The 22,601-nt window shown below is 39.9% G+C and overlaps 4 protein-coding genes across 9 annotated transcripts; 1 reads left to right on the forward strand and 3 right to left on the reverse strand.

Annotated features, from left to right (window-relative positions):
• Positions 1–285: 285 nt before the first annotated feature.
• On the reverse strand, positions 286–2,022 carry LOC308395300 (uncharacterized protein). The gene is made up of 2 exons (XM_080880092.1): positions 1,386–2,022; positions 286–631 (listed from the first exon to the last, which is right to left on the reverse strand). Exons 1-2 carry the CDS (start codon positions 1,983–1,985, stop codon positions 296–298), a joined length of 936 nt encoding a protein of 311 aa, XP_080736218.1. The 5' UTR covers positions 1,986–2,022; the 3' UTR covers positions 286–295.
• A 654-nt stretch (positions 2,023–2,676) lies between these two features.
• On the reverse strand, positions 2,677–12,175 carry LOC308395310 (cornifelin homolog B-like). Of its 6 annotated transcripts, none has more exons than XM_080880105.1 (6): positions 11,919–12,175; positions 8,435–8,547; positions 8,238–8,349; positions 5,899–6,006; positions 5,248–5,393; positions 2,677–3,701 (listed from the first exon to the last, which is right to left on the reverse strand). In XM_080880105.1, exons 4-6 carry the CDS (start codon positions 6,002–6,004, stop codon positions 3,564–3,566), a joined length of 390 nt encoding a protein of 129 aa, XP_080736231.1. In that variant the 5' UTR covers positions 6,005–6,006; positions 8,238–8,349; positions 8,435–8,547; positions 11,919–12,175; the 3' UTR covers positions 2,677–3,563. The 6 variants fall into 6 exon arrangements, with proteins under 6 accessions (XP_080736231.1, XP_080736233.1, XP_080736229.1 ...); XM_080880107.1 differs by lacking the exon at positions 11,919–12,175 and adding an exon at positions 8,624–8,733; XM_080880103.1 differs by having other exon boundaries at positions 8,238–8,547.
• Positions 12,176–15,111: 2,936 nt separating this feature from the next.
• LOC308395348 (placenta-specific gene 8 protein-like) lies at positions 15,112–18,310 on the forward strand (the record flags this gene model as incomplete). Its single annotated transcript, XM_080880157.1, has 3 exons — positions 15,112–15,169; positions 15,289–15,434; positions 17,935–18,310. 3 exons carry the CDS (start codon positions 15,112–15,114, stop codon positions 18,073–18,075), a joined length of 345 nt encoding a protein of 114 aa, XP_080736283.1. The 3' UTR covers positions 18,076–18,310.
• Positions 18,311–19,930: 1,620 nt separating this feature from the next.
• On the reverse strand, positions 19,931–20,707 carry LOC308395341 (cornifelin homolog B-like; the record flags this gene model as incomplete). Its single annotated transcript, XM_080880146.1, has 3 exons — positions 19,931–20,071; positions 20,292–20,437; positions 20,596–20,707. The coding sequence occupies 3 exons, from the start codon at positions 20,705–20,707 to the stop codon at positions 19,931–19,933; spliced, it is 399 nt and encodes a 132-aa protein (XP_080736272.1).
• Positions 20,708–22,601: the final 1,894 nt, after the last annotated feature.

The following is a 22,601-nucleotide window of genomic DNA, read 5'->3' on the forward strand; positions in this document are numbered from 1 at the left end:
CAGTGTGATAAGTTTAACTCAATCCCAAAAGGATTTTTTTTTTCTAACCTGTATCATATTTTAGTTTAATACTCCACGCTTTGTAGCTACCAAGAGCAAGCAACACTTCATGATGAGTTAATTTACTGACATGGACAAAATGAAAATTATGTTATACAGTCTTTTCTGATAATTTTGATACAAAGACAAGATAACTACACACTGGAGAAAAATAATTACTTAATAATAAGTACATTAAGCTGTAGGAATACGTACTGAAGTACAAAATGTACTACATTTGTATGTTTGTGTCCATTTAAGTAGCCTCAAATAACTGTGAACGAATTGTATCCCTGAGATGAAAATATAAATCAAGGGCCTGGGACATGGTAGATGGGAATTCCAAGCTTGATTCCTCCATTATTATTGTGCACAAATCAAATACTTGCACATCACATGGGACTGAACTAACAAAAGTGCAGCTATTTTTACACAAGGTCAAATCTTCTGTCAGTGGAACGAGACAGTCTTCTGCACCCCAAAGGTGAGGGGCCATGTACATGACATCAGGTATCCCACAGGGCACGTTGTTATTCTTTGAGGGCCTTATACGGTGAGCATTCCAAACACTCCGGATGTCATTCAATACCTCCTGATGAAGAAACAAGAATTAGGTCAGAGCTGTAATACAAGGCATTTTTAAAATGGTCGAAAATAAGTGTGGTGCATCCTTAAATGAATTGAAAAGCAGCAATGTTTGGATGCAGTTTAATGAAAACCAAAGGAAGAGGGAGTGATGGCAAAAAAAGAAAAGAAAGAACCACACCAGGCAAACCACTGAGTTGTGGGATCTGGGCTTTATACTAATACTAATACTAATCTTGGTGCGGATGCGCAAAGCTTTTCAACTTTATGCGCATAATACAGGTGACAAAATCAATATTTTTCAATCCCATGAGGGGATCCAATATCATCTCAGACCTGAACGTACCAATGATAGAGCGCTGAAGAGTTACTGATGCGTGAAGCCTGACTGCTTTTGACAGACTGGCAGTGACAGATCGTTAGCTGCAGCATAACTGCTGATGCAGAATGAGTGCAGACAAGGATAATGTCCTCCGATCAGAAAAAAACAACATTTAAGTCGTGCTGACTTCTGATCAGTTCAATTGGCAAAGTGTTCCCTGATTTAAAAACTTTGGCTGGGTTGATGCTTCAGCCTCCATTACGCACATACAGAGCGCAGTTGACCTTCAACAACGTTAGGAATACATTGCATTTACCGTACGGTAAAGGTAACGTCGTTTTAACTATGTAAACAATTATTTTGTTACCCTTACTGCTAAAACAGCTTAATTTAATGTAATTAATTACCACCACTGGTTATCATAATATGGGTCATTTACCTGAATGATTGGCATGAAGCAGAACTGTGACAGAGCTTTGTCAATGAAATCCCCAAAGAAGAATCCTTCGTCCTTCAGTTCTCCTAGAAGCTTGATCCATGACTCGACTCCTTCTTTTCTCATCACTCCCCACCAGCTCTCAATTCTCTGGTTTGCGGTACTTGCTCCTGTGACGTAGCTTCTGTCTCCTGCTCTATCATCCCCGTCATTTCTCCGTAAATAACGCTGGAGGTCTCTGACCAACACGTTCTCAGTGCCCATGTCAGTTCGTACGAGCCTGGGGAAACCCCCACGACTCTCCACTGCTTCCACAAAGTAACCTCCGATAACCTTTGGGTCACTGTTAGTGTGTGCGGCCCGCAGCCAAATGATGTTGCGTGAGAAACCGTCGATGCATCCATTAATACATATCCCATATGGCTTTAGTTTGTCATAAGAGTCTATGTGCCACACAAAGTTAGGCCCCTGAGCAAAATATTGCCTCCTTCTGAGACGTCTGGTCTGGCGAACCTGGGAACCTACTGGGTCCAGTAAAGAGATGAGGATCCTGACGTCTTCTTTCCTGATCGCAATGCCGTGTTGTTTGCACTTTGTAAACATCCACCGATAACCGTGATCCTTCCCAGGCCCTTGCAGTTGGTTCACAATAAAATCTATCCCGGCGTCCAGGTCGTACTTACGTCTGTAAAGCGACTTGGCTCTCAATATCCGGTTTAAATGTCTCTCCGTAATGATGGTTCCTTGCATTGCCAGGCTTTTCAAAATGCATTTGTAGCTCATTCCCAGCCTGAAATAAAACTCAATCAGACTGTCTCTGTCCATGGTGTATTTAGCCTACTTTTATGCTTGTGTCTCTACGCAGCTGTCCAGGAATTCTATCAATAAGATGTGCGCACGTTATCTATTTCGTGGCCACAAATGCGTAATTCGTTGCCACGTTATACCCAATTCGTGCCCACAAATTAGCATTTCGTGCGCACGTTATACCTATTTCGTGCCCTCGAAATAGTATTTCGTGGCCACAAATAAGTATTTCGTGGGCACGTTATACCTGTTTCGTGGCCTCGAAATGATATTTCGTGGCCACAATTTATTTATTTTTTGTACCATGTCATCAGAGGGGCTCCGTAGAATTTAATGGTATCTGGTCAAATGAAATTTATTTGATTGCTATACATTCAGCTATAACTAAGCACAGTTTCCATAAGTTTAAGCATGTGAATGAATAAACCTTTAATTTGGCATTTTTCAGTTGCATTTGTGTCATCATGTTTACAGAGGGTGAAAAATCTGTTCTTGTAAAAGTGTAAAGGGACAGACTCACGTTTGCCAAAAGACTTTTTATTTATTTTAAAGAGTACAAGAGAGCCATTAAATGAATACTAATATTTGGGTGCTGGGTGTTTAAATAAGATGTTTCTTTTTCTTATACACCAAATCCTGTCTTAGTATAAGAAAAAGGGTCAGTTTAAACACTAACTCTCAGTTCAACATATGCGCATAAAGGTTTACATACTACAAGGATTTATAGATTGTTTCCACTGTCTCCATAATTAAAAGTAAAATAACAGGTTTAATGCAGCCTGGACAGTGAACATAACAAGAGTTGCATAAATGTGGAGGCTGTGCTAACATCTGTACTGATGCAGAGGGCAGTGTTGGGCTGTATGTTTTTTAAATGTGAACCATTATAAATGAAGGATATAACTCACATCTATTAAACTATTAAACACAGGAAAAGGTTCCCCTTGTTTTGGTCACAGTAGTGGTTTTCAGGTCATCGAGGTGAGGTTATACAGGTCCCTGGGTGTGTTTCGAAGATTCCCAGGATGAGATGTAAAGTGATAAATGTGGTGATGTCTGGTGAGATTAGGTCAAACTCGTCACTTCAAAATAAGCTTCTCACAAAAATACAGTGAGCTAGCACTGTTATTTGGATCCCTGCATAACCATTCTTATTACTTGTTACATGAAATTAGCTCTGCAAACAATGAATGACAGTGAGCTAGGCTAATAACACACTACAGGTTAATTTACATTAAAGGTTAGTTTACAGCTCTCAAAATTCAACTGAGGTCAAAATGCTTTGAGATGACTGTTACATGCAGATAAAACAGAAGTGGATTGAAACATGTGGCTTTGAATGGGACACATGCCTTTGATCCAGAGCAAAACTGTTTACAGCATGGCTTGTGTGGTGATCACAGTCGAGGTGGCGGGCTGCTGGCTTTCTCTGATCTTCAGCTCGCGATGCATCTGGCACCAGACGCACGAGTAACACCAACATACCTTGCAGCAGTCATCGATGAACGAGCCCTACAGGATGGAGGAGAGGAAGCAGCAAGAGTTATCGGGATTGAATTTGTAGCTGTCGTGATTGTACCTGTTTAAATGTCCCTGTTCACGCTGCTTTGTACTGAACTGAACTGAAACTAACACGACTAGAAAGAGAAACAGGGAGGAGCGATTTTTTTCAAATCTTTATGCAACTCAAAACAACCTCTCTATTTCCTCAAAACTTTATCTGTCTGTAGCCAGTTTCCTTGCTGTTAACTGTCAGGATGTCAGTGAAGGACCACACACAAGCAGGATTTAGAGAGGTTTCCATTCCTTCAGTGAGACAGAGGAAAATAACAGATGGAGTCTGATTTGCAGTAATTTCAATGAGCTCTGCATTGGTCTTTTTCTACCTGCTCAAAGATCCTCTATATTCACTTACTGTCAACTGTTAAATATTGGCAAACAGGGCTAATAAAAGCAGTGAGAGTAACATGAACAGTAAAAAATACTGAGTGGCAAAACATCTATGAGAGTTAGAGATTAGAATAGCTTTCCATTTCCTCTTCCTCTAATTTGGTCAGCAGGCACTTCTCTATGCTTCTCTCTCTCTCTCTGTGTTTATGAATAAAAATTAGTTTATGCCAGATGCCCTTCCTGATGCAACTCTAATGGGACTTTTGTCTCCTTCCAGGATTGAGCTAGTGCTTGTTAGCTGAATGTGTTACCCACAACCAGAGATGGGCAGTAACGCGTTACGCGTTACTTGTAAAGATTAAAACTGATAAAACAAGTTTAAAAAAAGAGACTTTTCCATTTGATTACATTTTGTATGATGGATTATGCAGAAAAAGTAGAATTGGGCTGAAAGATCTATCGCTTTATCACCTATTCAGGTTGTAAATCGTGTTTTTAAAAAGTAACTAAGTAACTAAGTAATTAATTACTTTTGAAAATAAGTAATCAGTAAAGTAATGGGATTACTTTTTTTTCAAGTAACTTGACCAACACTGCCCACAACTATAGTTTGTTAATGTTAGCTTTTATCTCTACTCTACCCTATCATCAACATACTGTCATTTCGGACTCCAAATAGCCAACATGGTGAGGAACCTAAAGTTAAAGCTTTCCTCAAACCAATGAGTGACATCATAGTGATGTCACAGTGGCCACAGCCACAGGGTGAGTCATTAACCCTGGTTCCAGAAACAGAAAACATAAATCAACAGGAAGTCATGTGACTGTGAAGCCAGTCTATAGTTAATCATTTGCTTTTTATCCAGTGTGATGTTTGTTGAATAGTCGGTTGAGTAAGTTGAGAAATAACACGTATTAAAGATCTAATAATCACATCAAAAATGAGAGAGCTGGATGGAGGGCAGCCGACAGATGAGACACCAAAAGACGATGAAAGGTGAGGAAGAGGTGATATGGCACAATAAAAGAAAAAGTTATGAGAATTCAGCCATTAGGTACTGCACAATGTTTGACATTTTATATTAATTTCACTATAAAACATATGCCCTCAAATGTTTCAAAATCCTAGCAACACGCCCGCTGCCCTTCATCTCTAACCCAGCCTTACAGGGATGTTGTGGCGCTCTCTGATGGACTGACGGAGTAAGCAGGAAACCTCCCCGCAAACATCCAGGAGTGGCATTGCCCAGCACCATCCATGTTTACTGGCTGTCTGACACTGCATGCAGGGGAAACACCAGAAGCCGCAGCAACCTTGAAACAAAACAGAAAAAGAGAAAATGGGGAAAAAAAGAAGGGAATAGGGAATAATCTTGCCAGTATGTAATCCTCATTTCACTAGGTTTCAGGTAGTTTTCTGGGTTTTTAAACACTTCCCCTTCTGCTCATTGTCACTTCTGTCTTCTTGTTTCCTGAGCGTGTGCCTCTGTTCTTCTTCTTATGATCTGGTGATGTTTGGTTTGGTCATTTCATTGCAAGGGTCATTCGTTACCCTGGAATATTCAGCTGCCGTTGGTTCAAATAATAACTTGCCAGTGGATTTCTGGGAGGAAGCCAGAGTAACAACAGGAAACCAGGCAGGAGAACATGCAACAGTGCTAAGCACTCCAACAGAGTGCTGCATTTAAGTTCCTGTGCCAATTAGAGAATCTCAGATTTCTGGAGAAGAGCATAATATAATCAAAAGCTCCATAATGCAACTGATTGGACAATCTGAGGAGATGGTTGATGCAGAAATGACTGCTGAGTGTTCACTTACAGCTGTTCATATCAACACAGCATTCACAGAGGTCGGTGCTCCACTGCCCAGGGTTCTGATTGGTGGTGATTGTCACCACCTGGTTGGTCTGCTGGTGGCCAGCCATGCCTGGAGGAGACAGCGTGAAGTGTGACAGAAGTTATTGCTGCTACGCGTGGAGAAATCCAAGGGTAGAATTTGAGAAAGGTAACAGGCTGGTTTGTTACATATATAACAGGATGTTTCCTGATTCATTTAAATCACTACAAATAGCTGGAGTGAGATGTGCAAAGAATTTGCGTGCAGTGCACTCTTCTGTCCTCTGGACCCCATGCCACCAACCATCCTCAAATCATGCCTGTGCACTTTGTGTACCATCATGGTGGACATCATCTGAAACCAGCGGAGCCCTGGGCCCTGTTTCAGGAAGCCGGTTTAGAAAACTCAGAGTGAAAAACGATACGCAGGGTTGAGTAACCCCGAACTGTCCAACTCGGAATATTCGGTTTCAGAAAGGCTGATAACATTTAGTTCAATCAACGCGGAGTTGCGTCAACCCCAAGTTAAGCGCGCGGACGAGGATACATAAAGCCCTGATAAGCGGAGCACAGATTAAGCGAGTCACCATGGAGACAGAGGGAAAGAGGGCGCGGTCAATGTATTTCACAGCGCTTGAGGCCGAAATTCTGATGGCAGTATATGCCGATAACATGCAAATTCCGCGGAAAAAAGTAACACAGCCACAGCTGCAAAAGAAAGGGAGCATGCATGGCAAAACATAGCCGACAGAGTCAATGCGTGAGTGTTAATTTAAACATTGATCTAGGGATTTCCACCCATTTAACACGTTATTTTATCATATGTTATTTTATTTGTTATTTTATACATTTTATTTTGTGATGTGATGTGAGCGCAGGTGCAACCCAACAGGCCCCAAACGTTCCTGGCAGCAAGTAAAAATGAAATATAAAAATATAGTCCAAACAGGTAAGGTGTAATTGTATTATGAGCCATAGTGCTTGGTCTGTTTGTCCCATGTAAATCAATTGCAGTTAGAGGCTACATTAATTTTCTTTCTGTAAGCACTTATTGAAATTATCTGAGCACATTACAAGTACATATTTGCTTACTCTGTATGCTCAAATGTGACCCGTTATAGCCAACAGAAAAAAAGCGGAGGCCCGAAAAACAGGTGGGGGTCCTCCACCACCACCACTCACAGAGGCTGAGCAGTTGGCCCTCAGCCAAAACAGTGGGCGCCCTGTGGCCGAAGGCATCTCTGCGGGGACATCCTCTGAGTCAATAACCCCGCAAGACACAAGTGCCTACATAGGGGGTAAATCCAAAATAATACATGATGTGCATACATCCTTTCTTCACAGTCACCTTTGCAGTGCTGCTCATTCATTTGATAAACTCTTTACCATAATGGATTATTTTGTAGTCAAGTTATTTTCCTACTGATTTTGCCTTCCCTCAGTCTTGGTTGTCTTTGAGAGCATAATGACAATGAAGTGTAAGGTGATTGGTATGTTTGTTAATTGCCATTTGGTCCCTTGTAAGTTATAAGTGACCTGTATAAACCTCATATTCTATCAGTTGATGGTGATGGTGTACTGCATCTGGTGCAGCCTCCTGTTGAGCCAGACCAACATGCAGTTGTGAGTAATACTCCACAGATTATATGAGTTTACAGTAGAACAGCAATGTTGTTTATTTCTTTACTACAGGAAAATAATGAAGAAACATTGACAGCTGTTACAGAGGAGGAAGCAACAGAGACACTTTATGAGGTTTACATCTTTTAATACTTTGTGTACAGGAAATACAGGCGACCAATAAAGCCAGTTGAACAAAAAATCTGTTTATTCTTCTTTCAACATGTTGAGGTGATGGGTCAAAAGAAATGATTGTGACATATGGTGTCTCTGACTGCTCTTCCATCTTGTATGTCCGTGGGAGGGTCAGGATGTTCATGGTTTGGATCACTGCTGATGTTTGGTTCAGAAGGACAGTGTTCTCCTCTAATTGTGGCAATGTTGTGAAGAATCACACATGCCACAATAATGTCACATGCCCTTTCTGGGGTGACCCTGAGTCTTTGCAGGCACTGGAACCGGGCCTTAAGCATTCCGATAGTCATTTCAATTCTGGCTCTTGTCCTGCAATTAGCCAGATTATATCGCTGCTGTGGGCCCGGTTCAGGGTCAGGGTAAGGGGTAAGCAAATAGGGTAAACATGGATACCCCCTATCACCAAGCAAGTAGCCAGTGAACTCTCCTAAGACAGAAGGATACACTTCAGTTCAAATGTCCCTGAAGCAATTGGTCTTTATATATTTTACAGTATTCTCAACTCACCATGTCCAAATTTTGTGCTCAGTGTACATTCACGGAATATTTGTGAGTCATGGACAGAGCCTGGCCACTTGGCTTCCACATTTGTGATAATGTTGGCAGCATCACATATGATCTTCACAGTGCAGAGAACACAAATTAGCATCCATTACTATGATGAAATAATTTGTTAGTTTGAAATGCTACAGGGAACTATGTACCTGTACATTAATGCTGTGGAAAGACTTCCTGTTCACATAGTCTCCTTCATTTACTGAAGGAGCAATGATTGGAATGTGAGTGCCATCTGTACAGCCAATCACGCCTGGGAACCCTGAAAATAAATGTAAAATTTAAGTAGTAGTTCAAGTATCACCACATCATAAATTAAGTTTTGGTCATCCTGCTACCTGCAATTTTGTGGCATCCCTCTTTGATAAATCTTGTGGGTCTGTGACCGGGGAACACCACAAACGTGTACAGGAGACGTTTCAGTGCAACTGTAACATTCCTGACTGCCCGACAGACAGTAGCCTTGGAAACATGCTCAGCGTCACCAATATTATACAGAAAGCTCCCGTTTGCAAAAAACCGAAGTGCAATACAAATAATATGTAATGAACTGAGAGGATGTCCGCGATGTGTCACGTGCGTAATATATGGCCTGAGGATGTTATCCAAATAAATTATAGATTGTGCTGAGAAACGGTGACGTTCACACAGAAAATCATCAGGAAATGATAAAATGTCCAAACGCGCTCTAATCACTCTCTCCCGGCGGAGAGCTCTGCGGAGAATTTGGGCTTCACGATCTACTGGCTCTTCAAGGAAGGGGCACGCCATGTCCGACACTTCCTACTGTCAGGTTTCCGACAAAGGGGCGGAGACAGTCAGGGTTAGTTGTAGTAAACCTGCTAGGGGGCAGGTTAGCTTCACGGAGTGTGTCGTCATAGTGACTCACTGAGGCTTCATCTGAACTCGCTTTCTGAAACCGAAAACCCAGAGTTTTCGTTAACTCAGGGTATACTTACTCAGTTTTTCCACTAAACCGGCTTCCTGAAACAGGGCCCAGTTCTGGGTCTGGTTGAATTGGGGTTTAGTCCTCGTGTCTTGATACAGCCCCGACTTTGTTCTGCCTCGCTGCTTAATTAAAAAACTAGTTTAAGGTGTCCTGCATATGTGATATATTTTATTTCCTATATGAAGTCATTCTTTTTTGAACAAAACTCAAAACAGAGCCTATTAATCTTTCAGTCATTTCTACCCCCCCCCCCCAAAAAAAAAAAAAATCCCACATGCACACTACCCTTTTGGGCTAAGCCCCGGGTGTTTCAAATGTCTGGCTCCGCCTCTGATCTGCATTCCTTTACCCTGAAACAGGCGATTAGGATCAGGTGAGCTTTGTCGCACAAAGCTGGTTATCAACTTGCTATCCAACTGACGCAAGTGAGAAACTTTACACCATCCCAGGCTCCCAACAGAGGTCCATGGGATTTTTCAGGAAAGGTGACACCATTTTCTGGAGAATTCATTGGTCGGTAGGCAGTGATGTCATACCTGCTCATCTCTATATTACAATGGCAAATTGAGCTTCAACACCTGACAGGTTAAAAGCAGTATGGGGCAGGAGGTAGGCTAACAGGCTACTATCAGTCCTACAGTATGTCCTCCACTCTTGTGGAGGCCTGTCTGTGAGGTAAATGGCAAGAATATGTGAACTAAAAATCACAGTGTGACCAGAAATGAGGGTTGAAATGAGAGGAGATTTCAGACTGTCCAGATTTATGTGCATTTCACATTTATTTGCATATTAAGTAGAACCTGGGACCATTTCGTGGCCTTTCCGTTTTTTAATTCCACGCCATTTCCACTGTGTTTAATGGAGTATAGCCAAATTTTCAAACATGTATTTTTTTCCCATTTTATTTTAAAATTTCAGTCTGAGTTTTTTAAATGAGCTTAAATGGCTGAATAAAAGGCATACATCCACTATCGAACCTCGTGGCCGATTTGTGCCCCATTGAAACCCATTATAAACGCTATTTTTCACGCCAGAAAAATTACGGTCAAAGGGATCGTCAGGTTTCCAGCTTAGGTTTCGTTTTGGACTACAGGCCTTAGAGTTGTAATTTTTTTTATTTGTCCACCGGGTGGCGCCCTTGCTCCACATGTGACGCCTGCTGGAACATACACATGTTCTCCAGCGGCCTGCTCGAGACAGATACCCGGAAAAGGCAGACTAATTTCCCGCGTACAGCAGCAGCTTGGCCCGCTGCTCGTTCCGGACCATTTTCTGACCTTAGGTTCGTTTGAGGGTGCATTAATTTTTTTTAATCAACAGGAAATGACGTATTTGTTTTCACGTGGTAGCGGAAGTGTGTGCTGCAGACACGGGAACCGAACCATATGCTCCGGCGCTGCGCGAAACACACCCGCGGAAGAGGCACTCCTCCCCGGGGGAGCAGGAGCAGCAGCGCCGCCTGGGGACATTTTTGGCTTCTGCAAAAAAAATTAAAACCGGATCGAAATTAATGTTCGTGCCAATCTTTTGTCCATCTAAAGGCCTAATTATAATAACAATAAAATATTACTTCAAATGTTTTTTTTGGAAAATATTTTATGTTTTATGTTTTATGTTTTTGGGGCAAAAAAAGCAGTGCGCTCATGTGACGAAACCGGGATATAAAGGGTTAAAATCCGCGAAATGTAATTAAAACTTGACATGAATATTTCAAGGAGAAGTAGGTCTAAAAGATTGGCTAATTTAAAGTGGAATAAAATATTAATATATAAATTTTTTATAGCACTTTTTGGGCGTGGTCGATAGTGTGCATTTTATGAAATGCGCTCCTGGAAAAAAAATAAAAGGCGATCGAAATGACTGTTGGTGCCAATCTTTAGTCCATCTAAAGGCCTAATTATAATAACAAACAAATATTACTTCAAATGTTTTTTTTGGAAAATATTTAGTTTTTTTGTTTTTTGGGGCTAAAAAAACAGGGCGCTCATGTAATAAAACTGGGATTTAAAGGGTTAAAACAATGAAAATATAATTAAAACTTGACATGGATATTTTAAGCAGAAGTAGTTTTAAAAGATTGACTAATTTAAAGTAGAAAAAAATATTGATATATAACATTTTTAGAGCACTTTTGGGGCGGGACCATTTTTTGGTCCCGAGGTTCACGAAAGGATGGGATTTTGAGGTTCTACCAAAGGTTAAATGTGAACAGTTCATTAGTGGCCAAGCTTATGACCACTAAGGACTGTTTCGTACATTGATGATTTATTCAAACAATCAAAACATGCGTGAGAGATACGCATTAACAAATAAAGGCGGGGGCAGAATTCTGTTTGGTGTCCTTGATTAAGATAAGAAAGGCATTTCTGGTCGCTCCCTTATTTCCTACAAGAACAGAGTTTACATCAGATGACCCTTCCCTCAACCCAGACTTGGAACTAGCATTATGTGTACACTAGCTTCTGACCCAGCTTGGACAGGAATCCCCAAAAACCAAACATCAATAATTAGTGTCAAGCAAGACAAATTACTAGATTTGACAGAATAGATAGACTATATGGCAAACTATGGTTAAACCAGGCTGGAAAAAAAACCATTGAATGTCTTGTCCCCCCACAAGCTTTACATGTTAATCACTACACAGAAATACTAAGCTGTTCATCAATATGAAAAGTTAGTCTTACCGTTTCTCTGATTCTCTGAGCGTTGAAAAAAAATTAGATGAAGTTGAGAAATCCCAGCACTAAACTGGAAATGAGAGAGGGGGGTGTGGACACACTAGCTTCTAGGGGTGGGGCCAGAAGCAGGACGTGGAGATGGGGGGGTGAGGGTACTAGCTCCTGCCATGAAATATGATTATCCTCCTATTGTCCCCTGACTGAAGCCATTGGACTGTCCATTCATTTTCTTCCACTTATCTATTTTGCAGCCATGACTGGAGTGTATCTCAGCTGCTATAGCACCAGAGGCAGGGTACAGCCCATGGACAGGCTAACACAGAGAGCCCTGTGATAGACTGTGATACAGTACACAGAGAACCCCCTCCACAGTCATGAGGAAAGATGTAAACTGCACTCAGAAAGGCCCCAAAGGGCCAGAGTAACTGAAACCAGGACCTTCTTGCTTTGAGTTAATGGTACTAACCACACAGCACTGTGCATGAGTACTATTAGTCTCACGGTCCCTAACGCCATTAGATGAGCGCATAGACAGGAGCAGCATGGATCTGAGTACATTTCCTCAAGCACTTTACTTTGTTGTAATGTACTATTTAAGTTTGTCCATGTTATGTTGCTTTCTACTTTTACTGCGCTGTATTCTGGATGCAATTACTGTACTACTGCACCATGCTATTTCTTTTAAAGCTTTAGTTTGCTGACTAGTGGGGTTTACACATTATGGAGTCACCAGCTTAGCAAGTGCAACACACTATCCATACTATCCATATCCAGGTATGTGTGTATGTATGTTTATGCGTATGTGTATGTGTGGGGTCAAGATGTGACCCTGTGAAGACTCCCCAAAGCTGTTGCCAGGAGTCTAGTGGTCCATCTAAACAAAGGGGTAGATATACGTGTGTTTGCTATACCATATATCAGCAAGAGAAGATACGACCTCTCCTAGGAGGTGTGTGATCCATGCCAGAACACTCTGAAGAGGAGTGAACGCACACCAATGTGAAAATGAAGGTGCTCTATTTTTCCCAAATTTCCATATGTTTTTGCAAAAGAAATAATAAAAACTAATAATCCTCCTCCTTGTAAATGAAAATTTTTACAGTCTTTGTTGCACACTCTATGTCATGACCTGGGTGTCACGGGCCACTGAACCCTGACAGTCTATCCCTTTTAATAAAATTAATAAAATTAAGCATTTATGTTTCTTAACATCTCCACCTGTTCATCTTAAGGATGGTTTATTTTATTTTTTTACCAGATTTTGTTAGCTTGTCATTTGATGACTCACCTAATAGCTTTAAGTGAGTATTTGAACTAAAGTGACATTAACACACCTGAGCTAAAGGTTTAATCGGTAACATCACATGACCTAATTGAACAAGTGAGAGCGAACATGTTAATGAATGTGAAAATGCTAATGTGCTGATAGATGGTTCAGTGGCTGTTCACGACCATTTAATGACCAAAATAGTGTCAGTCAAATATTTTGTTTGTTTTTTTAAAACAACAACAACAGTCACTGGGTTTTTCCTTCCTCTGTAAGAGACGGTCTGACCAAGTATCTAGTCACTGTGGTGTTTTTTGCCTGGGGACATTTACCCGGGGACAAATTTATCTTTTTCATCCATATTTCAAATACTTTTGCTACAATGTTTCTGTGTTACCACATGCAAACTAGTTATTTTACATTTACACTAGCTGAATGACTGTGTATCGTGAATTCTGTGTTTCCCTGTGTGAACAGGTGGGGTGTGTCTATGTGTGTGTGTATTAGTTAAATGTTGGGTTTTCTACCCTTCATCTCATTTTTCTTCAAAGTTCACCAAACCAGAAACCAGGTAAGAAAGACTTTCTATAAAAATGAACAGCTTGAAACATTCAACAATGTTTCTGAAGCTTACTGCACTGTTGTATCGTTTTTCTCAGTCATTTTCAAGTGAGCTGATGAACCAGTGTACTCAAGTGATGCTGAGTAAAACAAGGGGGATTTTTAAAGGTTTTCATATCTTCACAGAATTAGAAAGAAAATTCTGGAGTCTACTTATCATAATTACTCATGGGTCAGTAAAAGAGAGGATGAACATTAAGTAACAAATGTTGTTATAACCATCCTTCAATTTTATCGCAAGATATTTAAAAGAATGAGACTGATGACAGGTTGTACTGAAAGATATGCAAACAAGTTCAAATAGCTTCTGAAGTCACTCCAATCCAATATCTGATAAAGAAACCCTAAAATGAAGATGTAAAACTGACCTCTTCAGTCTATAAAGTTTCTCTTTGAAAATAATGATTTATCTTCTTCTCCTGTCCTCTCTTTGTTACACCTTTATTTTTCTGTGTGCCACATTAGTGGGTTTTATTTATACAGCAGCTGTTCATTTAGCTCACAGACACATTTTGTGACACACTACACAGAGACCTTTTGGGAGTCGGGTGATATTAAAGTAGAGTGAGTTTCCAGTTTAAGAAGGTTCATGCTGCGTCCTATTGTGTAGCTGTCTAGCCAGACGCTGAAGTACTGAAACTAGTACTGAAAACTTCAACTATACAGCTGCACCATGGACACGTCACAGGAATGACAAGAAAAGGTGTGAGCAGGCTGTGGAATATTTTCTTATTACTGAACATGTATCTCCACGATGTCACTGAAAGCAGGGCTGCAGCACATGGTTCGGTCTAGCAACGTGCATTAACCTGCCTGTTAGATATAAGAGTGCAGCTGAACAGCAGATACTGCACCTGCAGTTATAGTACAACAACACATTTTTCAGGTTATTGCAAAACTTTGTTTTTAATCATTTCATTTGCTTGTTTTTTTTAAGTTATTCAAAAAGGGTTTGAAGACACAGCCACACAACATCCATTAAAGCACACAGACTATTACCAGACAATTACATTAAAAGATATATATGAACAATAATGTTTGCCATGTACATGTGTGTACGTACATCTGTGTGTAAATTCCTTGCCACTTGTTGGCAAACTTTTTTGTCTGTATTGCACGCAGATCATTTCTACATCTGCTTCCAGGTTTTTGTAGTGATTTACGTGGACCAGTTCCAGCTGTAACACAAGCAGCATGTTGAGAGCAATAGTTTTAACCAGTCTGTACCTTTCTCATATTCTAGAAGTGATAATCTTTATGACGGCATTAACCCTTCACTCTGTGTCTGTTTCTGCCTTGTTTCTTCCAGGGATGAGTGCAATGAATTGGAGCACCGGCATCTGTGACTGTTGCTCTGATATGAGCTCCTGTAAGTTAATCATTCAAATCCTACAAACAGCAGTTTCTCTGACTGTTTTTGCAATAAGGTAGCAGAGTGCAATGTAATAACTAGTAATGAAACACAAATGTCTCTGTGTATTTTTCTAGGTTGCTACAGCCTTTGGTGTTTCCCCTGCATGCAGTGTCAGACAGCCAGTAAAAATGGATGGTGTTGCGCAATGCCACTCCTGGACATTTGCTGTGTGGTGTCCTGCTTACTCCGTCAGTCCATCAGAAAGCGCTACAACATTGTTGTAAGTCTGGGTTAGGGATGGAGGGGCGTATGTTAAACAGTGTGTAACAGATTGATGACCCCACTGGGACGTCTAGCCTTAGTTTGTGAACCATTTTAAAGTTTTCACTATTGTTTGTTTTGCTTTGTGGATCCAGAAATGCCTGTTTTTGGGGTGGAGAAACAGTTCGATGTTAAAACTTCACATTAGCAAAACTGCATCCCTTAATGCAGCCGTCCCCAACCCTCGGACCATGGACCAGTACCGGTCCGTGAGTCGTTTGGTACCGAGCCGCGAGAGTTGATGCTCAGGTGTGAAATTTATGGTTTTCATGGTTTTTATCATTTTTATCGTTAACTCTGTTTCCCTGAGTCTTTTCCCGTGTGTTATAAATAAATGTTCTTTTTTGGTACCGGTGCTGGTTTTATTTTGTTGTATTTATCTGTGACACCTTAAAGGCCGTAAAAATATTGTCGGACATAAACTGGTCCATTGCGCAACAAAGGTTGGAGACCGCTGCCTTAATTTATAGGGATTTCTGTAGGGTTTAATTAGTAAAATGTGCACATTTGCATATTCAAGTTACTGAATCAAGAGACGATGAAGGATGATGAATGTAGGGTAGTAGGGTATTATACTTTATATTTGTATTCTTTCATGTCCTCTTTAAGTACTCAACCATCCAAAGCAACAGACACAGGTGAAAACAAGAGTGCAGCCAGGGTGGGGTGGGTGGAGATGAGTGTTGACAGAAGGATTTCTGCAAGAGTGAAAATGAAGATTTACAAGATGATGGTTAGGCCTGCTGTGGTGGATGGGTTGCAAAACTACTGACAGAAAAACAGAAGGCCGAGCTGAAGATAAGTTAGGTTAAGTCACCTTATCATTCAGTGGCATCAGTAAACTGAGTGGGATGGCATTTTTTAGGGACTAGCTTGCATCCAAATTAGAAAAAGAGGAAATGGAAAGTTATCCAAATTTGAACTCTCTTATTTGTCTGCATACGGAAGAAATCTGCACCTGTGGCTGCTTGTTTTAAAAAACTCTCAGATATTTGGTTATCCAGGTGGGGACAATGCAAAGCAAACATGGCCTACCTTTTACTTGATGGTGTACACTGTTGCTGTTGAGGGGTGGCTGCTGCTTCTGCTGCTGATAACAAGTGTTATCAGATAAAAATAAAATGCAAAGATTGGTGACAGCAATGGAATCATAAGACAACAGATGAAAATAAACTAGGCTTTGTCTGTGAATCACTCTTTGCCTCTCTCCCTCCTTCCATCTCCTCATCTGAGCTATCGAGCTCCACTCGCTGTCCATCTGAGAACAAGGCACAATTTGCTATTGCTTTAAACTATTATTTAATTATCCAAACTGAATAACTTTTGCACCTAATCCGTAATAAAGTAATAATAGAAAAATGTTATTGAACCAAATCATTGCAGCTGTGTTTGTACCAGCAATGCAACAACTGGTACGTGTGTTATTGTTACCTACTCTTTTTAATCCAGCTGGTGAAGGATCCACTGCCTTTAGCAGCCTCACACAGCTCCTTTTGACACTGTTTTCTCCTCATATCCTTACAGGGCATGTCTGGACAATGTTATAACATGAATAATAATTTTAAAAAATCTATACACATAAAACATGCACACGTAGACACACACACATACAGTGACATTTTATACCTTCTCCAGTCCAATATGGCCACAAGTTTTCTTCCAGAATCCTTCTCCTATTATTTATTCCTAATGCTCTGATATTAAAGTAATAAAAATAAAATAATGTATTTATGATGATTCAGTGATTGTTTAACTGTCCACTCTGTGCAGGCAGAAAGCTTATTAAATGTTTAAACTGTAGAGATACAATAATTTTGCTGCTGTAAATTCAGCATTTTGTCATATTTGAAATATAAATCTAATATCATCTGTTTCTTAATGTATTTTTGAAAATACAGTGGGGGGGTTTCATAATATTGTAATTATAATAATCCATAATTATGTGGATATGTATATTAGTTAGTTTTTATTGAAATATAAGCCCTGTAGAAATGCTCATTTATTTCAATTCATCAGTTGCCACAGAAGAACAACTGACCACTACATAATAAGCTAATATGCTATAGACTATAGTGTGAGCTGTACACCTAGTTTCCTTTGCATCAATCTGCGTCTGCATCTCCCAATTAAGTTGTGTTTCTCCTACAACTCCACAACGCTCAGGAGGCAAAAGCAATCCACGTTTTCTTTGTGAGTTGATTCCCGGCTCATAACCAGCGCGTTCTACCTTCAAGGGCAATCATTGGTTAAATGGTAGTGATGTGACTGATGCAAGCCAGATCCTTTTATTTAGCAAAATTGTGATTAATAGTTAAATATTATTGTTGAGGGGCCCAGGCAGGACTCCACACCGCACATGCCTGCATGACAGCTTCATTAAATTAAATTACAGTAACTCCTTCTGCTTCATTGCTTCATCCTCTCCCTCACTCTCTTCTTCCTTTTTCTCCATCCTGCAGGGCTCGTTCGTTGATGATGCCAGCAATGTGATTTTCTGTCACCCATGCGCCTGGTGCCAGATGTATCGTGAGCTGAACATCAGGGAAAACCAGCAGCCTGCTAACTCATCAGTGGTCACCACTCAGGTGGTCCGTGGATAAGATACAACCACTTTTGATGTTCAGGACCTGTTGTGGTTTTGGGGTTTGTTTAGTTTTTTGCACGTAAGAAGGGATTAGTTCAGTTTGCCAAAGAGAATCAAGTAGCATAGCGTCCTATCTGCTTTCATTTTCAGAGCCCTGCACAGCTCATTACTACAGTGTAGTCATTAGCTCCGACCATCAAGTGTGGTTCCATGTTCCATGTTAGTTTTCTTTCATACAGTTTTAAACACTTGAGCTTTAAAATTAGATTTTTTTTAAAGGTTTCATTGACATATCAGGTGGTGGTTGTTATCTCAGGGAAGATTTTAATCTGACTAATAAAATCTCTGTGCTTAATAAAACTTGATTGCTCTTGGTGTAATTTTTCTTGAGTTTAACCTGTGTTCATATAAAATCTCTTCAATTAAATGAAGGATCGGTTTCTGCTGAAACTTCAGCTTGGACTACATGAAACTGAAAAACTTAAGAATGAATGTGTTAACCAAGGCACGAATACTAAAATGAATAAAATAAACACACTATTAAGTAATTAATTAAATATCAGTTCATTTCATTGAAAACATCTGATACGTTATTAATTTATTTAGTTCCCATTTTAATTAATTAATTTGATTGATGTGGTTTATTCATTTTGACACTTGTAGGCCTCCATACTCAGAAAGCTGTTGTGAAATGCTCAACATAAATCTATTAAAAATGAAGAATTGCAGCTGGCTAGTTCTACAAAGCCTTTGATTTGATGGAGAAACACAAATAAAAACTGGTTTAATGAAACAGCTCGTACAAAGATTGTCAGCCTGTTGATATGACTATAAACACTTTAACCCATAAAATACTGCAGGAAATATTTATCTATCTATCACCTCATGGGGAGATATATTAACCATTCATTTTACCCCAAGCTACTGAATGTTAGAAACAAAATAATGGCGAAAGAAAGAAGGTGAGGCTGTGCTAACATCAACGTTACTGTAGAGGGCACTGTTGGGCTGCCCAAAGAAGGTCTTCAGTTATTTGTTTATCTTTTAATGCCACTAGTATATATGTTTTTATGTTGTTATACTTCTAAATGAAAAGGGTTGAGACAAACATATCTGATGCAGCATATTTAAACAGGCGATCCAGAAACAGATGCTGGATACAAACATCCACACATACATCAAGAAACTACAGTAACAGCAGACAATATGCTGAACAAGAACACACCAAGAACCATAAGAAAGAGAAGGAAGGCAATACGTGGGTGACTGTAAAAATTATTGCAGCACAGACAGAGTCTGTTTAATTATAAATGAGCTAAACGTTGCTAAGGCGACCATGATCTAAAACTACTGTGTGGTTTTGGCCACAGACAAACAGTTTTGATGCAGGTCATTTTGGCTTTTGTATTTAGGGTTTGAGAAAAGGGTGAAAGGTTTGAAGACATGTTTTCATACATTTGTGTAAAAAAGGTGAAAGAATGCATTAGACAGGTGTCTATGAATGCTTTATTTTAGCATAGCTTAAACCCAGTTGGGGAACGATTGGAAGAAAGTGATGATATTATACGCTATGTCATGATATATCCTCAATTTTAATGCACTAACAAAGCATTTATGAAAAGTTCAAACATCTTCGTAATAAAAATGTTCTAAAAGTAAAGCAACTAATGTGGCTGTCACGTATCACCTACACCATGCTAGCACTCGCAATGACCTCTGCAATGCTATGAAAAAGCAGATACAAAGGGGCTACATTTCTTTGCTTTCATTTCAAGCTGTACAAACAACTAAATGTTTTTTAATTGCAATATTATGACAAATAAGTTTAATTAAGAAAAAGTGACATGCACTTGACACACGAGGTTGATATTCTATCCATGGATGACCTGCGTGGTGACCACCATCAAGATGGCAGGTGCCTGCCTGGCCCTGATTTTCAGCTCACGATGCATCTGGCACCAAGCACACTCGTAACACCAAAATATTTGACAGCAGTCGGCACAGGATGAACCCTGCAAATGAGGAGAGAAGAAGGAGAGAGGATCACACAGCAGGAGTTAATGTAGTCTCTCTGAAGCTGTCGTGGTTGCAACAGTTTAAAATGTTGTTGTATACAACATTAAAAACAGGGCTGCGATATTATCTCACTTTGGGCTTGTTAAGTTTAACTTTAATTCTTATTTCCAATAAAAATAGGTTTCACTTTCAATTTTACTGGTCATCCAGCCTTACAGGGATGTTGTAGCGCTCCCTGATGGACTTGCGGAATAAGTAGGACACCACACAGCAACCGTCCAGGAGAGGCAAGACGCAGCACCATCCATGTCTACTGACTGTCTCACACTGCATGCAGGGGAAACACCAAAGACCATAGCAACCTTGAGGGAAGAAAAACTCACAGAGATGTAAGATATCCTTGAGTTTGTAACAGTTTTCATTAACGTCTCCTTTCATGACCTGCATCTTGTGTTTTCAAAATAGCACAGAGTTGATGCAGAAATCACTGCTGTTTGTAAAATTTGCTGGCTTCACTTACAGGTGTGCATATCAGAGCAGCAATTACAGAGGTTGGTGCTCCATCGTCCGGAGTTTTTATTAGTGGTGGCGACCGTCACTACCTGGATGGGTTGCTGGTAGACAGCAGCCATGGCTGGAAGATAGAAATGCCAAAGCTAGAATCTGAAAAAGTCAATAGACTGGTGTAAAACATTACTGTCTACAGCGCTGTTTCTGTAACGTGCACAGCACAGTGTTTCCTGGTGCAAGCAACCCTCTACAAGGATCTTTGCACGCTTTAGACGGCCATTGACTATCTAAAGTCTAGAACCTATGGATATCACCAAATACTGTTCAGAGTCCAGACCTCAACATAAGATCCACTATTTTGGAGTAATTTCTCCATCACACCTGTTTCCACTGATTTTCAGTGCAATTCTTGTGTAACTTGAAAGATCTCAGTCTTTTCTGTCTGTTTTGTTTCCTTAAGAACAGCTTCTTAACAGCCTCACTTCCACTCAGACCATTTCTGATGAGGCTTCAGTGAACCGTAGATGGATCAACTGAAGGGCCAGAGGTATCTCTGCATACTTGGGTTTGGATCTGACATGTTTTATTAGGCTGTGTAGACATAACACTGGTTCATCCTTTGGGTTAGGTGTATTTTTTATGCTTAAATGATTCATAGGTCAGTGTGAAGTGGCTTACAAACAAAAAGCATTTCTTTGAAAATGGTCAGGTACAAGAGATAGACTAAAGATGAGTGGAAAAGCAGACAAAGAGGACTTTACTCATATTTCCTCCATAATAAAACATCCTTTGTCTATGTAGTAACTCCAAAACACTATGTGATGCAGAACTTGGCCTTTTTAGTCTTAATGGGCTCACTGTGCCTGCTCAGCTTTCCTCTCAGAGTCCAAAGACACAGATTTGAGGTTCACTGTTGATTTTAAATTGACGGTATACAGCCAATAGCACACCTGCAGGTGTGCTTGCAAAGCAGACAAAGCTCCGTGTGATCGTGTTTGAAAGGTGAAGGTGGCCTTCGGTCCAGTTCCTTTGTTATACAGCACATTGTTCACAGTTTGAGAGTTTAGCTAACTTTGAGTTAATATTAGCATCGGCCCAAACATCAGCAAGAACAGGAGTAGCTTTGTATTTGTATCGAGCCTTAAATTTGACATGTTATTATTTTCTGACTTCCTAATTTAAATTACTTAATTAACCACAAAAAACACAAACTTTCACTAGCTCGTGGAATACCTAAGATGCTGGCATGTAAAGGTAATTTCAGTGTTATTGCTCTTTGGTCAAGAAGCTGTTTGAATTTTAAAGCTTTTTTGTTTGCATGTCTTTCATTACATACTTCTGCTTTTAAATATCCTAATACAAAATTTAGGGATTTGCATAAAATTGAAGTCATTAAAATACATTAGTTATATCCTAAATGCTTATAACCTTCCTGTGGTCACAGTAAAGATTGTTTCTTTTAATGTCTACTTTGTTCCTGTTTCGCTGAGGGAATAAAATGCTGTTGTTGCACATGTAAGCTCACAGCATCTTTATGTTTTGAGTTTCATTAACAGAAGTTCTACATGTCACCAGCTGAGAAAAATGACACCAAACAGCATCACAAATTCAGAAAGAATGCTGACTGCTTCAAGATGTTTTTCTTACCTGTTCTCTGGTTCTTTGAGCTTTGATAAAAATCAGAGGAAGTGCTACTTAAAACTAAAACTTGTGAGGGGAGGGGTGTTGTGAGGGAACAAGGCTCTGCACTCTTTCAGTCCTGCAAAGGGTCACACACTTTTTAATTTAACGACAGAGAAGATACAAAGTCACAGAATAAACAAGGAGAAATGTCACGGTTCTGGGTCATTTTGACCCAGCATTTTGAGTTTCTTATGTTTTGGTTTATTTTTGAATGATGGATTGTTTTCTGTTTCTCTGGTGCTTTATTGATTATTATGATAAATCTATGTTTCAGTTATTCTGGTATATGTATTATGATTGATGTTCTGGTTGTATTTTGTTATTATTGCAGGT

The sequence above is a fragment of the Rhamphochromis sp. 'chilingali' genome, assembly GCF_963969265.1.
Source record: "Rhamphochromis sp. 'chilingali' genome assembly, chromosome: 1".
Taxonomy (NCBI): domain Eukaryota; kingdom Metazoa; phylum Chordata; class Actinopteri; order Cichliformes; family Cichlidae; genus Rhamphochromis; species Rhamphochromis sp. 'chilingali'.